Source organism: Cornus florida, unplaced genomic scaffold, assembly GCF_030987335.1.
Source record: "Cornus florida cultivar Cherokee Brave unplaced genomic scaffold, ASM3098733v1 CherokeeBrave_3.0.0_Hap2_Chr04, whole genome shotgun sequence".
Taxonomy (NCBI): domain Eukaryota; kingdom Viridiplantae; phylum Streptophyta; class Magnoliopsida; order Cornales; family Cornaceae; genus Cornus; species Cornus florida.
Window position 1 is genome coordinate 54,526,681 of NW_026775574.1, and position 16,283 is coordinate 54,542,963.

The window sequence follows — 16,283 nt, forward strand, 5'->3', positions numbered from 1 at the left end:
TCACTTGGAAATTACCCGTAACTTTGGGATTCAGGTATTTGGTTAGGCTCCATTTCTGTGAGCTTGAACCTGCAATCGTTGACAGTGGCCAAAAACAGTTTGCTCTCTTAATAAATGGTCACATGGTTGAAAGTGATGCACTTGTAATCAATTGGAGCGGTAATAGTGGGATTGCTGCAATATATAGGGACTATATGGCCTCAATGGAAGGCGACAGGATGGAAGGCAAGCGTGACATAATTATAGCTTTGCAGCCCAAGTATGAGTCCAGCAGTAAAAATGCTGATGGAATCCTAAAAGGGATTGAGATATTCAAGTTGAGCAACCCGGACAACAATCTTGCAGATTCCAGCAATATGTCTACTGCACATACTTCGACATCTTGGACCACGAGTCTCCGAAAATTACTATCAGCTTTTGGCAGTAGAAATGCGATTGCAACAGGTATGATAGTTATTCTTACTCTGTTAAATGTCATCATTCACCAATTGATTAATATATCTCCGGAACAAAACACTGGAGAAGGAAACATCTCACCATCATCAATGGGCATGGTGGAGGAGGAGGAGGATTTATGTCGATGCTTTTCACTTGTAGAGATCAAGTTGGCTACAAACAACTTTGATGATAAACTTGTCATTGGGAGTGGTGGATTTGGTAAAGTATATAAAGGGCAGATCTTTGGGACCACTGTGGCCATAAAACGTTTGAATTTGCATTCCAGTCAAGGGGCTAACGAATTTTGGACAGAGATCAAGACCCTTTCAAAGCTCCGGCACAATCATCTTGTCTCTCTGATTGGCTACTGTGACCAATGTCCGGAGATGATTCTGGTCTACGACTACATGGCCCTTGGAACGGTTGGTGATCATTTAGTCAAAAATCAAAGGAAGGGTCTTAGTGAATATTCACCTCTCACTTGGGAGCAGCGACTCAACATCTGCATTGGTGCGGCACAAGGGCTAGACTACCTTCATACAAGTAGGGGAGTTATTCATCGAGATGTCAAGAGCTCAAACATTCTGGTGGATGAAAATTGGGTAGCTAAGATTTCAGATTTTGGACTGTCCAAAATGGATACTACAAGCCTATTGCACACCCATTTTAGCACCAACGTTAAAGGCACATTCGGGTATTTGGATCCCAAGTATTTCCTGACTCGTAGATTGACGAAGAAATCTGATGTATATGCCTTTGGTGTGGTATTGTTTGAAGTGTTGTGTGGAAGGCCGGCTGTGCATGTCGAGCTTGAGGAGCAGCTGCAGCATAGTTTAGCATTGTGGGCCCAACACTGCTTCAGAGAGGGAACCCTTGATCAGATCATTGACCCTAGTGTGAGGATGCAGTTGCGGCCGCATTGTTTGAAGGAGTTTACCAATATTGCCATCAAATGTTTGCATGATAGTCCGAATGAACGACCTACCATGACTGAGGTGGTGGAGAGCCTCAAATTTGCAATGATGCTATGGCAAGGAGGGGCAGAATCATATACAGAGGATGAGATTGTTAGCGTCGGTGAATCTTGCAAAGATGAGCAGATTGATGGGATTGTTTCATTGGGTGATCCTAGACGTCCCCCAACAACCAAGGGATCAGAAATCAAAACCAAGAAGAAGGTAAAGAGTAGTACACCCAAAACAAGTAAAGATGATGATATTGGGAAAAGAAAGAATGACTATGGTAACCATGGACAGTCATTGGGGTGGTGGGACATGCTTTGGGGTAGAATGAGATTATCAAAGACAACAAATGCTTTTCCATTGCCAGAGGTTCCCTCTTCACCACCCAAAGTATTTTGTCGTCCTTTCTCACTTGCTGAGATTCGAGCTGCAACCCACAATTTCAGATACACCCTTCAAAAACAAAAAGGTTATGGTAGCAAGATTTACATGGGTTATACGGAAGAAATGGGGAAGATTGCTATCAGAAGATTGACCTCCCATATATGCCAAGAATTCTGGTCCGAGGTCAATTTGCAATCCCAAATGCGATGCATTAACTTGGTGCCCTTGGTTGGATACTGTTACGATGATGGTCAGATGTTCTTGGTACATGAATACATGGCCAAGGGGACCCTATTCGATCAACTCCACAACACTTTCAATAATTCTGTACTCTCCTGGAAGCAGAGGCTCCAAATCTGCATTCATGCTGCAAGAGGTTTGAACCATCTTCATACAGGTAAATTGGGCGGAGGTTTGGATAAACTACTGCCTTCGTCCCAAATTAGATGTCATGTTTGAGGAACCGTGACATCTAATTTGGGACAGAGGGAGTATTATGTTTGGTTCAAGTTTGTGAAATTCTTACATTTTTTTCCTCTTAATTTGAAAATCTTTTCTATTTTATTTTTCTTTTTCGTATTAGTTTCCATCACTACTTGTATATATAATTTGTCCCCCAAATCAAAATCTCTGGCTCCAACCTGCAGGTGAGAAGGACAGAATTGTTCAAGGCAACATAAGCTCGTCCAACATCCTATTGGATAAAAATTGGGCTGCCAAGATTTCAAGCTTTCGTTTCTGTGACAGAACCACAATGTCAACGCTTGCCAATGGCTATGCAGATCCAGAGTATATGTCCACCGAAAGACTTACCGAAAAAGCTGATGTTTATGCCTTCGGTCTGGTGCTGTCTGAAGTTTTGACCGGGAAGCAAGCACTGGATTTAAGAGCAAGCATACTCGAAACCGAGACAATGAATCTATCGGAGTGGCTCAAAAACTGTGTAAACACTGGGACAGTGGATCAGATCATTGATTGCCATCTAGTTGGACAGGCATCACCTCATTCTTTGAGTGTTTTTGTGGATGTTGCTATTAAGTGCTTGCTTTCTAGTATGAAACGCCTTCCAATGATTGAAGTTGTGCGCGGACTAGAGCTTGCTTTGGAATTGCAGGAAAGCCACGGTTCTGCCATGGAGGTTAGTGATAAATCTCAGCTTCTGGTACAACCGTTGTAGCGTTAGGCACATTGCTTAATTTTATCAAGGGTTGGCAGCGAAAAACACCATAAGGTGTACATGTAAAGTGTATAACTGTTTTTGAATTTTTCAGCAAACAATAATTTGAATGCTGAAAAGATTAAAGCAGCAGTATCTCTCTGAGTAAAAAAGGGTAAAAAAAATGACTAACGTGTCTCTCTCTTTTTTATTTTTTTATTTTTTTATTTTTATTTTTAAAGAGCATTATTGGAAGAGAAAAATCAGAAAAGTTGTATTTTTAGAATTTTATATCTTTAAAATGTTGACTAAATTTGTAACGAAACAGTGATCTCAATCCTTTATTTGATCATTTTTTTATAACTAAAATACTTATATATATATAAATAAATAAATAAAAAACATTAAAGGAGATATTTGCTCAAAATTTAAACATTGAAGTGTTTTTGTCACTTTATCCTTTTATCAATTCTATTGTATAGTCTCTCCTCCACAGATCTTAATTTTGCTTTAATTTGAGAAATTTTGATCTTGTCATTCATATACCAAGGGTTTCTGTGAAAAAGAATAATTAATTTCTCTTGCAGCAATCACATGCTCTTGCAAATAGATACTACGCATAGTTTCCCATGAGAAGGTATATATTACAAAATAATTGAAATCTATGTGATGACTTTGAACTCGTATGCTACTGACCATAAGAATTATTTTCTATACATACTTTTATTTGATGTTAATTAATTGTACCATATTGGCTGAAACCTTATAATAAAAATATCATAAATTTGCTTTAATTAAAGTGACCCACACAATTTCTGACAAGGGTTATGATATTCAGGATAACTAGTTAGACTCATTTATCAAAGTGAAACAATAAAAGATCATTGATGACCTGAAGCGGGGTTTAAAATGAAGTCCCATTTCAGGCCATCAATGACCATAATTTCACTTTGACAAATGGAACAAACTAGTAGGCTTGAATATTGTTTCCTTCTCACAATGGAACTAGGATCCTCCGAGTTAAAAATTCTCTACAATATTCTAAGTTGAATCACCCACACACACTGACACATGCCATTATAAGTAAATCTATGGTTAATGTAACGACCCAAACCCGAGGGTCTGAATCGTTAACGGGTCCTTATCTGAACCCAAAGTCAACTAAGGACATTACCATCCTTTCCTACGTCAATACATAATATATGTGTCATCTCAGGGTTTATAAAAAAAAATAATAATAATAAATAAATAATGAAATGAGATCATAGCTACAAAGTGTGTCAAAACGGTCTACTAACTCATCGAACCTTGTGGAGGAGCGTCGTCCGCCACTTCCCGTCCGTGTCCTGAAAAATGTTAAATATAAGGGGTGAGCAAATTGCTCAGTAGGAGGTGCCTAAGACACACCTCTTATGACCCCGTGAATTCACATAGAGAATAGAAAGTATGAGAACGGGATCTTATCTCGGGAGTCAAGTAAAACCACTGTATCATCAACAAACATACATATATCAACCAACTTGTGACGTTTCTGATTTTCGTCGTTTTTCTTTTTTTCGAAAAAAATTGTCGCCGCAAGGGCATTTCCGTCTTATCACGTTTTGCGTACGGGATTGTGGTTGGGTCCAATTACATATTGTACATTTTTATTTATGTGGATCAAGTGGTATTTGTATGTGGTGCATTAATGTGTATGAGGTGTAAAATGGAAATATAAAGAAAAAAAAAAGAGATAATAAAAGAAAATTTTGTGGGGCCCGCCACTAATCGCACATGTGGCTAGAGACCATTTTTTTAGTCTCTCATTTCTCTCCTCCCGTCCATTTCTCTATCTTTCTCATTTCCTCTTCATTTTCTTCTCTTTTGGCTTCAAATTTTGATCTTTGATTTCTCACTCCACACTTAGTGATTTTGAGTGCCATTTGAGGCGAAATGGAGAGCACGGTGAGTTCTATGCGTTGATATTAACAATTTCAGCTTTGAGCCTCCCCTTGGCCATCGAAAATTTGAACCCATTTTAAGGGTTTTGCTCTAAATCAAGGTAGGGGCTCTTAATCCACAATTTTCTTGCTCCTATGTGAATTACATCTTCTAAATTGTTGCAAGACATGCTTATTTGCGCTAGTTGTAGTTTAAAAGTAGTTAGAACATGTGTATGTGGGTATGTGAGAGCTTGTAATTAATGTTTTATGTGGAAAATTTGCCTACGTGATGATTTATATAGGTTCGTTATGCTAGATGTATTGTTGTATGAGAGCATGTTGAAATTTCTTGAGAAATTCTTGTGAAATTATGCCTTGCTTACTTGAATTGAGTTGGTTGTGTAATGATGAGTATATTGGCATGATATAAATGCATTTATGCATTTATATTGGGCAAGAAATAGGAAGAATTGATTTTGAAATGAAAAAGGGAGTTTTGGATAGTATATTGATGAAAGTGTTTTGATAAAACCCGGTTGCTGTGGAGTCACCAACAGGCCGGTAGGTTAATGTAACCTAGAGGGAATTAGGGAGATTGTCCTAGCGTGGTTGAGCTATCTAGGCCCCATAATGACGCTGCGGAGTCACCAAAGGTCAGGGACAGTAGCCAATCCTTCTCTCGGCCCTGCGGAGTCACCAAAGGGGGTTACATTAACAATTTGGAAAATGATGGATGAACGGTTTTGAAAATGGGGAGTGACATTGACATGCATTACATTCCATTGCATTATATTGTTAATGTTGAGCTCGGATATGATGTTGTATTTTCCCGCTTTTGTATGACCTCGATTCCTATCGCTCTATTCTTTGCTTGGATTCACGGGGACACAAGAGACGTGTCTTAAGTGTCACCTACTGAGCATATTGCTCACCCCATCATATTCTACATTTTTCAGGTCATGGAAAAGAAGTAGCCGACGGTAATCCAACTTAGCCTTAGCTTGGAGTAGAGAAATGCCCTTTTTCATATCTTTTGTAAATGAACCTAATTTTGTAAAATATTAACTCAAGGTGTATTATTTTGGAATGTGTGATGTATTGAGGTTCATTGTGCATATGGTTATTTGAGAGAATGTAATTAAGTTTTACTTACTCAAAATTAGTTTGTATATTTTTAGTAACGTGTGATAAATTACGTTAACAACGTGGTTGTTATTATTATTGCAATTTAGTGTTGAAATGTATTTAAAATTACACGCAAGTGTAGTGGCGTGAGTGGTTGAATTACCAATGCTGGTGTATTTGGGTTATCACTGGACAGTGGGAAAAGAAGTGAGAGTTTCCCCGATACGTCGACCAGTATCTTCACTGAGTCATTGTGGCTCATGTTGCAAACCAGTCGACGTATCCCAAACCAGTCGACGTAACCGGTATCCATTGTAACACAGGTTCCAAACCAGTCGACGTATGGCTTCCAAACGTCTACCGGTATCTCGGCGGTGGGTATTTTCACTGTTCATAGCCCAAACCAGTCGACGCATAGTGTACATACGTCGACCGGTTTCTGCCTTTTAATTAAACTAAATTTTAGTTTCCAAAATTACACTTTGGCATCCAATAAATGTTACACGTATTTATTTTATGGCTCAATAAAGTGCAATAATTATATTTTAACCACCGAAAAGACTATATTGCCCCGAACTTTATTTTATTTATTATGTGACCCAAGTTAATGACCATCATACCCTTTGAGTCTCAAATTATTGAATTATGGCAATTTACCGTTTTGTCCTTTTTGGACCATGATATTTAAATTTAACATGAAATTACCGTATTACCCTTGGATGATTTTGGGTCTGGAAAGGACCTGTTTAATGATCCGAATCCATGAGGAGTTGGGTTGTTACACAACTACCAAATGCACCAAGTATGCCAATGATGTGCCATGCCATGCAATGTCACTCCCCATTTCTGAAACAATACCGTTTCAATTTTCAAACCGTTAGTGTAATCCGACCCAAGGCACCTCCAAGGCGTTACGAAAGAGGGATTGGCTAATTATCCATGACCACAAGGCACCTCCAAGGCGTCACATCTGGCCTAGTTAACTGAATTCCTAGTCCTCTCTAGACTACACTAACACATGGACCACTTGGCGCCTCCGAGGCATCGGGTTTTTACAAACACTTTCCAAAACAATTTTTTTAAAATTATTTCATTTCATTTCAAAACAAATTTTCCATTTCTTGCCTAATGTAATGCATGAATACTTCAAGCTTTAATCACCATACCATGTCAAGTTCACAATTGCATACAATTCATCTATATCTCATTTGAATGCTTTTGGAAAAAAATAAATTAATAAACTCTCAATTAACAATTTTGACAACATACTATTTGACATTCAAGCATTCAAGTGCATATAATTAAAATCAATAAATAATACGAGCAATTTCTATCACTTTCAACACATTATACACCTTGTCATGCTCATTATACATAAAATGTCTATAACCATAAACAATACTCATAATTTAGTAAACAACTTAATAATTTTTTTAAGAAAACTCACAAGAGTCAAAGAAAATTGTGAATTAGAAACCCTTACCCTGAAAAAGAATTTTCCTCACTAGATAATTGAAGCCTCAAGCTCTGGCCGCCTCTGCAACTCTCGTCTCCTCTCTGTGCACTCTCGGCTTTTTTTCTGCAATCTCCCTCTGCTCACTCTATCTTTTTCTCTTCTGTTCTTTGCATCCTTCGTGTACACAACAGCCAAGTATATGATGCAAATCCAATGACCCAAAAATCTCAAATCAAAATGCAAAATATCAACACATTCACCTATTTCTCCAACAAACCCATGTGCAAAAAGTAGCCAAGGTCAAAAGTGTATGCCAAAAGCCTGCAAATGGGACCCGCCCAGCCATTCCTTTTCTCTTTTTCTTTCCTTATTCTCTCTAACCTCGGCTGCTCCATCTTTCCACCATCAGATTACTTATATGCATATAAAATCTATATCATACATACTACAATGAAACCAACTCAAAACCATTTAAAACTCTCTTAGTGGGACCCGCAAAGCCATTTCCAAACTCTATTTTTCTTTCTTCTTTTTTCATTGATTTCTATACACCCATCAGCACAATATACATATATATAATATGCAATAAAAACAAATCTGTTCTCTCTTTCCTTTCACGGAACAGCCACCTTATTTCCAACAACACTAAAACACAAAGGTAATATAACCAATCACGCACCCATTATAATAACCATCAAAATATCCATGTGAACAAACTATCTCAAAAAAAAAAAAAAAAAAGAAAAAAAAAAATCTCCTTATCTTATCAAATGAAATATATATAAATGATATATGATATATGTAACAAAAATTAATCACCCATTAAATCTCCTTTCACTAATTTCATCCAGAAGCTTCCACATACAAAACTAATTAAAATATCAATTGGATAAATCTCAAATTTTAAAATTAGACAATTAATCTTGACAACTAATAATCATGAAATAATAATTAAATTTGAACTCTTAAAAATCTGGGTTGTCATATTCTCTACCACTTAAAAAGAATTTCGTCCCGAAATTCAGATCCAACAGTCTTCGCATACCTAAAAACATCAAAAGTGGCTAAACAAAATCTAAATATCCTTACCCCAGGCGAGGTGAGATACCGTGACATGTAAAATATAGTGGTAGCTGAGAGTGCTAGTTACTCGCCCAAACACTTCGTAACCGTTGTGGTAACTAGTCGATGCCGTCACCTGCCCACAAAACAAAACCAATAATAAACTAGACAATACATGCCCAAAAAGAATTATTGACCATCCCAGTAGCTGCCAGTGAATGACACCTGCCCATAACACCAGACTACGAGTGGTAACTTGTCAGAACTAAACACTCGCCACACATACCCGTCAAATACATCATCACTACATTCACACTTCTGGCTGGGTACAAGCTAATAAAATTCTTAATTCGTTCAAACACAAATATTTCACTATACTCCCATTATCAATAAAAAAAAAAAAAAATGTCTTCTTCACACAAAATCAATTTCTTCAAATATACACAAAAATTTCTTCAAATAAATAAAATAGATCCTGCAACACCAACCCTTCCACCTAAGCCCGAATCTAACAATCCATGTTCATCTTTGGTACCTGAAACTGGAAGGTGGTGAGATAGAAAGTTCCAGTAGGAAAAACCAAAACAAGAATTTCAATAATTAATGATCATACTGCAAACTCTTTATCGGACACATGGTCCTACCTAACAGACCTCATCACCCGAGATTAACCACCTGAATTCACACTATCACACCAACACAACACCCAATACCATACTCTCACTATTCGTGATAACTTAAAAAAATCATTGACCTTTGATCCGACATCGTGTTAAAGAGGAACTGATTCAGGAGAGATGGTTGGCCAGGCCATTCTCGTTATCGATCCGGTCTCAACATAGACGTCGATCCTGTCCTCAGGTCTAAACCTCAAATATAATCTCACACAGTCCACAAGACAACCATGAGATCCACTCACTATTAATCCATCGCTCTACATAACCACAACGACTATATAGTCACATACCTACTATAAAAATCCCAACCATGCTTTAATCATAACAAGCTAAAAGCAACATAGCGCCAAATACCACAATCATCGACCAGCCTAAAAGCTCTTCGGTCACCTCATAACACCTACACCAGGTAGACAACATTATAACATTATTCGATTCAATTCATGTCTCATTAAAATACTTTATAAGGCTATCTCATGCCTGAAATCTTGAAACCAGAGTCAATTATTACGATTACTTCTCAAGGAATCATACATTCACATTTCAAATTATAAAATCCTAAGATAATACTAACACTAGTCCTCAAAACACTGTTTAAATCAAACATCTATAAAAACACCCAAGTACATGACTTACATCACACCATCTAATCATCCTTGAATCCAACAGTTCACAATGCATCCTCTAGGTATTACAGTTAGTATTAGACACTGGAAACATACAATCCCTATTTAGCAACTCGTGCCTCACATACCACTGGTCAAAACCACTCTTAGAGTAAGCACCACTAAACCAAAGACTCCACCTTCCCCCGTGGGAGTGAGTCGACCCATTCAACCAAACCTTTACCGGTGAATTCTAAGCAGCACAACACACCACACACGGGTCAGTCCATCCCCGGACGCGCACAACTCCTAGATGGAGGATGAGACATAAGACAAACGATATCCTTACTAGGACCAGAACAAATGGAAAGGTAATGAACCCTGTACTTACCAGAGACTAATGACTCGTACCCGAATGCAGCTGACACCCCGTCACATGTTACTCACCAATCGTCCAACTGTGGACACCCAATCTTACCGAGATGAAATGAAATCCTTACACATAAGTATGAGAACCAAATAGATACTCGTACGGAACTACAAACTCAATTCTAGGCGACCTCGCCACTAACGGACCGTCACACACTATCAATACAGAAACCTTGCATACGATACCCCGCAACACCCATGCTAACCAAAACCAATTAGATCCCTACCACCCATTCGTCGAGTACTAAGATACAATTCATAACACAACCATCAGACAAGAGCATCAATGCTCACAACATACCAACACTAGAAACGATCACAACCCATCGGACACCACATCCTGTCACTCCCAAATGATAACCCTTATGCTATAAAATGACACTTTACTACCCGTTCCATCACTACCTTCCCAGACGATACTGCCTCGATCACCGTGCACACCCGACTCGTGACCTCAGTCACAACAACCCACTGACTCGTCAAAAGAAAAATGTGTCTATCTGGCAACATCGTCCTCACTGGCTCTAAAGACTAAATTGCTCACCATCACCTCGATTGATGCACAACCACTATCACTTACCTGATAACATACAACAACAACTCATACTCTCCAATCCACCCTCTGATGATACCCCAAACCATTCTGCTCATCAATATTAAATATCACGCCATAACGCCTCTATTACCATTATCTTCGAATGACAACTCAAACCTCTCATCTCACTTTATCACCAAGTCACTACCAAACAATTCTTTCTATGACACCATCATAACAAAAGAATAAGCATTACTCTCGATACCTCCCACAATAGCCACTACTTGCCACTAGAAAAGAAACTTTGTACGATAATACCATTCCGACAAATCCTAAAGGAAAAATGAGCCCAAAAACCAGAATGCTCAACATCTAAATGTCTCCTCAAACCATCTAAAACACAATCCGTCACTAACACTTAATCGACTACTCCGACCATTCTTCCCAAGACAATCTACGTGCCTAAGTAAGATAACTTCACTCCATTGGTTTAACATCATTACCTCTCCTCTTCACCATTCCTCAGAACACTCTTGATCCTGACCAAAGTCAAATGGGGCTACCAACTAGACCTACGGGATCACCCTCATCTCAATCATTCCAATCATCAGTCTATCTCTTTGAATCCTTAAACAACAAGCACTACTTCTTCATACTCCATACGCAAACTTCAGTCCACACCTTACAATTTCTAAAATACAGTTCATTTGGCAACACAGTACCTACCATCTATCACTTCATCCGCAACCACTAAACATGCCGATGACTACATAATACCTGCCTTATCGTGCAATTCTACACTACACAGCTAAAATTGACCACTATACACCACCTCGAGACTCTCTTGACAACCATGACAACCTATAACTTCGCTCATCCATCGAGCCATGCAATCGACCCACCGAGAGTCGATTACCCATAGCACACTCCCGCAACTTTTCAAAATAGAAAAATCACCCCTTAACCAATTGTAACCAACACACTTTCATAGACCGCACTAGAACACCTGCAATACACATCTACAACCCATAAACTACATTCATGACTCAAACAACTTCTGTCATACCTACCACGACGATTCGAAAAGAACCTCCGCACCAAACTATGACCCAATTCACAAACACTAACCTTCTAAGGTCATACCTTTCTCCCTCGAAACCCTCACTCGCACACCAGACCTCCACGGTCATAAGAACCTATCCACCGATGCATGAAACTCGCATACAACAAAGGCACCATGCCATGAAATATGAACCTATTCTAAAGTTGTGCCCTAAGCACCGCACAAAATGTAACAAGAAAATTAGTATGACTACACACTGAATAGCTCAATCGACGAGCTAGAAGTCCACGCCATTTGTTCAATAAGAACCGGCACCCCAAACAACCCTAGAGCAACCGATCTCCTCGCCTACTCAAGTCAAAACCCACACAACCATCCATGCTAAACCGCATACTTCTATATATATATATATATATATATATATATATATATATATATATATAAGCCGTATCCCATACCATGATATAATCATGTCCATTTAACTTTTTTTTATTTTTTATTTTTTACACCCGTCTTTCATTTAAAAAAAAAAATACTTGCATAACCATGCCTGATAACTATCACAATACCATACGAGACATGCTTGCACTTGCCGTGCTTACTACTTGCCACATTATCATTTAAAATAAAACTGCACACACCGTACCTACCACTTGCGATTACCACCTAAATCACACTTGTCATCATATCATAATTAATATGTTTTCAATTATTTATATATTTCATCATCATGGCCATATAACACACATTTTAGCAATTAAACATTTAGGCATGTTTACACTTAACAAATAAGTATGCCTTTTAAAACCGTAAACACATAATCAATTAAGCAAGTAAACATGTTTATCAAGTAACAAACACTTTAACACATAAGCACATAAACAAACTAATCCACCTTCCACACAACCCTAGGCAGGCCTCTACCCGTCCTCCTACTTGTTTTCGAACCATTGCTCTGATACCAAATTTGTAACAACCCGAACCCGAGAGTCAGAATCACTAACGGGTCCTTATCCGAACCCGAAGTCCACTAAAGACACTACCATCCTTTCCTACGTCAATACATAATATACATGTCATCTCAGGGTTTATAAAAAAAATAATAATAATAAATAAATAATGAAATGAGATCATAGCTACAAAGTGTGTCAAAACGGTCTACTAACCCAACGAACCTTGTGCAGGAACGTCGTCTGCCACTTCCCGTCTGTGTCCTGAAAAATGTTAAATATAAGGGGTGAGCAAATTGCTCAGTAGGAGGTGCTTAAGACACACCTATTATGACCCCGTAAATTCACATAGAGAATAGAAAGCATGAGAACGAGATCTTATCTCGGGAGTTGAGTAAAACCACTGTATCACCAACAAACATACATATATCAACCAACTACCAAATGCACCAAGTATGCCAATGATGTGCCATGCCATACAATGTCATTCCCCATTTCCGAAACAATACCGTTTCAATTTTCAACCGTTAGTGTAATCTGACCCAAGGCACCTCCAAGGCATCACGAAAGGGGGATTGGCTAATTATCCACGACCACAAGGCACCTCCAAGGCGTCGCATCCGGCCTTGTTAATTGAATCTCTAGTCCTCTCTAGACTACACTAACACCATGGACCACTAGGCGCCTCTTAGGCGTCCGGTTTTCACAAACACTTTCCAAAACAATTTTTTTAAAATTATTTCATTTCATTTCAAAACAAATTTTCCATTTCTTGCCCAATGCAATGCATGAATGCTTCATGCTTTAAACACCATACCATGTCAAGTTCACAATTCTATACAATTCATTTATATCTCATTTGCATGCTTTTGGGAAAAATTAAATTAATAAACTCTCAATTAACAATTTTGACAGCATAGTATTTGACATTCAAGCATTCAAGTGCATATAATCAAAATCAATAAATGATACAATCAATTTATATCACTTTCAACATATTATACACCTTGTCATGCTCATTATACATAAAATGTCTATAACCATAAACAATACTCATAATTTAGTAAACAACTTAATAATTTTTATAAGAAAACTCACAAGAGTCAAAGAAAATTGTGGATTAGAAACCCCTACCCTGAAAAGGAATTTTCCTCACTAGATCATTAAAGCCTCAAGCTCCGACTGCCTCTGCAGCTCTCGTCTCCTCTCTGTGCACTCTCAGCTCTTTCTCTGCAATCTCCCTTTGCTCACTCTATCTTTTTCTCTTCCGTTCCTTGCATCCTTAGTGCACACAACAACTAAGTATTTGATGCAAATCCATTGACCCAAAAATCTCAAATGAAAATGCAAAATATCAACACATTCACCTATTTCTCCAACAAACCCATGTACAAAAAGTAGCCAAAGTCAAAAGTGTATGCCGAAAGCCTGCAAATGGGACCCTCCCAACCATTCCTTTTCTCTTTTTCTTTCCTCATTCTCTCTAACCTCGGCTGCTCCATCTTTCCACCATCAGATTACTTATATGCATATAAAATCTATATCATACATACTACAATGAAACCAACTTAAAACCATTTAAAACTTTCTTAGTGGGACCCGCAAAGCCATTTCCAAACTCCATTTTTCTTTCTTCTTTTTTCATTGATTTCTATGCACCCATCAGCACAATATACATATATATAATATGCAATAAAAACAAATCTGTTCTCTCTTTCCTTTCACGGAACAACCACCTTATTTCTAACAACACTAAAACACAAAGGTAATATAACCAATCATGCACCCATTACAATACCCATCAAAATATCCATGTGAACAAACTATCTCAAAAAAAAAAAAAAAAAAAAAAAAAAAAATCTCCTTACCTCATCAAATGAAATATATATAAATGATATATGATATATGTAACAAAAATTAATCACCCATTAAATCTCCTTTCACTAATTTCGTCCAGAAGCTTCCACATACAAAACTAAAATCAAAACCAATTAAAATATCAATTGCATAAATCTCAAATTTTAAAATGAAACAATTAATCTTGACAACTAATAATTAAATTTAAACTCTTAAAAATCCGAGTTGTCACAATTAATATTACACAACATCAACTAATTTAATAAAACTTACAATACTACGTCTATTTTAGTGCCACAATAAAGAAACATTGTTAGTAGGTAGTGTATCAACTTTCTTCATTATTTGCTCTATTTGCTCTTAGTAGATAGTGTTTCAACTTTCTTCATTCTTTGCTATCAATTGGCTTGAGTCATCAGATTTTGGTATTCTAGAACAAACTAGTAGGCGTGAATATCGATTCCTTCTCACAATGGGTGTACACATCCAAGAATTTTTTTTTAATGTTTGAAATTGAAAGATTTAACAATTTATATTGATTTTTAAATTGAAAAATTATATATTAGTCCTACTTTTGCATTTTAGAGACAATAAAATCCTATAAAAAATTTATTAGGACAACAAAATCCTACTTTTGAAATATGTTTTCGATAAAGTTCTATAAAAAATTTGAATACCTCTTTTACTGATTTTCATTAATTATTGGGAGACTTTCTCCTTTTCGCACCTACCTTACTGTTCTTCACATCTTGGATAATGAGAAACATAAATTGAATTTTTTTTACCACAGCTCACCACCCATTTCGTAGTTTGTGGCTGTTGATTTCCTAATCCCATTGAGAATCCACGCAAATACATAAAAGATTTTCCAAAGTTACTCCCACTAAAATTATCTGGAGTAATGAAAGTTTCTTTCCCACACACTTCTTTAATTCATTTATCATACTACTGTTGCTGAATTATTGCTCCAAATAATAGTTTTATTGTTGATTGTTACATGTAATTTAACAACTTTGACTTTCAAGGAAGATAATTGTGTACCAGAGGCATCCTGTATTGCTGAATAGAGCACATATTATGCATAGATTAGGCATACAGGCATTCCAGCCTATTTTGATAGAAGGGCGCGCTATTTGTTTACATCCAATAGTTCGTAAGGGATTCAATGCCAACTTTGATAGGGATCAAATGGCTGTTTATGTACCCTTATCTTTGGAGGCTCAAGCGGAGGCCCGTTTACTTTATTTTTTCTCATATGAATCTTTGGTCTCCAGCTATTGGGGATCCCATTTCTGTAGATGGGCTATAGGTGCTTGAAGGTTGAAAAGTTCGATTGTTTCTTTTTAAAGAATCAATTTGTAAATTAATGTGATTTTTTAGTGGTCCCAATATTGAATGATTGGTTATATTCAAATTGAATTACGGGGTAAAAAGACAATGAAACAACTTTCATTTTCAGTTTAGCCCTGTTTGGTAATACTTTCATTTTCAGTTTTCAATCGTCATTTTGAAAAAAAAAAAAAAAAGAAAAAAAAGAAAGAAAGAAGAAGCTGAAATAGAAAAATATGTTTTGGGTTTAGGCATTTAAAATATATATATGAAAACACAGTTGCCAAAAGTTCCTTCAAAAACAGCAGCTATAACCACCATTAGAGGAGCTTG

General features: G+C 37.2%; 1 protein-coding gene across 1 annotated transcript; it reads left to right on the forward strand.

Annotated features, from left to right (window-relative positions):
• Positions 1–390: 390 nt before the first annotated feature.
• LOC132302233 (receptor-like protein kinase ANXUR1) lies at positions 391–3,270 on the forward strand. The gene is made up of 2 exons (XM_059799094.1): positions 391–2,181; positions 2,432–3,270. Exons 1-2 carry the CDS (start codon positions 447–449, stop codon positions 2,959–2,961), a joined length of 2,265 nt encoding a protein of 754 aa, XP_059655077.1. The 5' UTR covers positions 391–446; the 3' UTR covers positions 2,962–3,270.
• Positions 3,271–16,283: the final 13,013 nt, after the last annotated feature.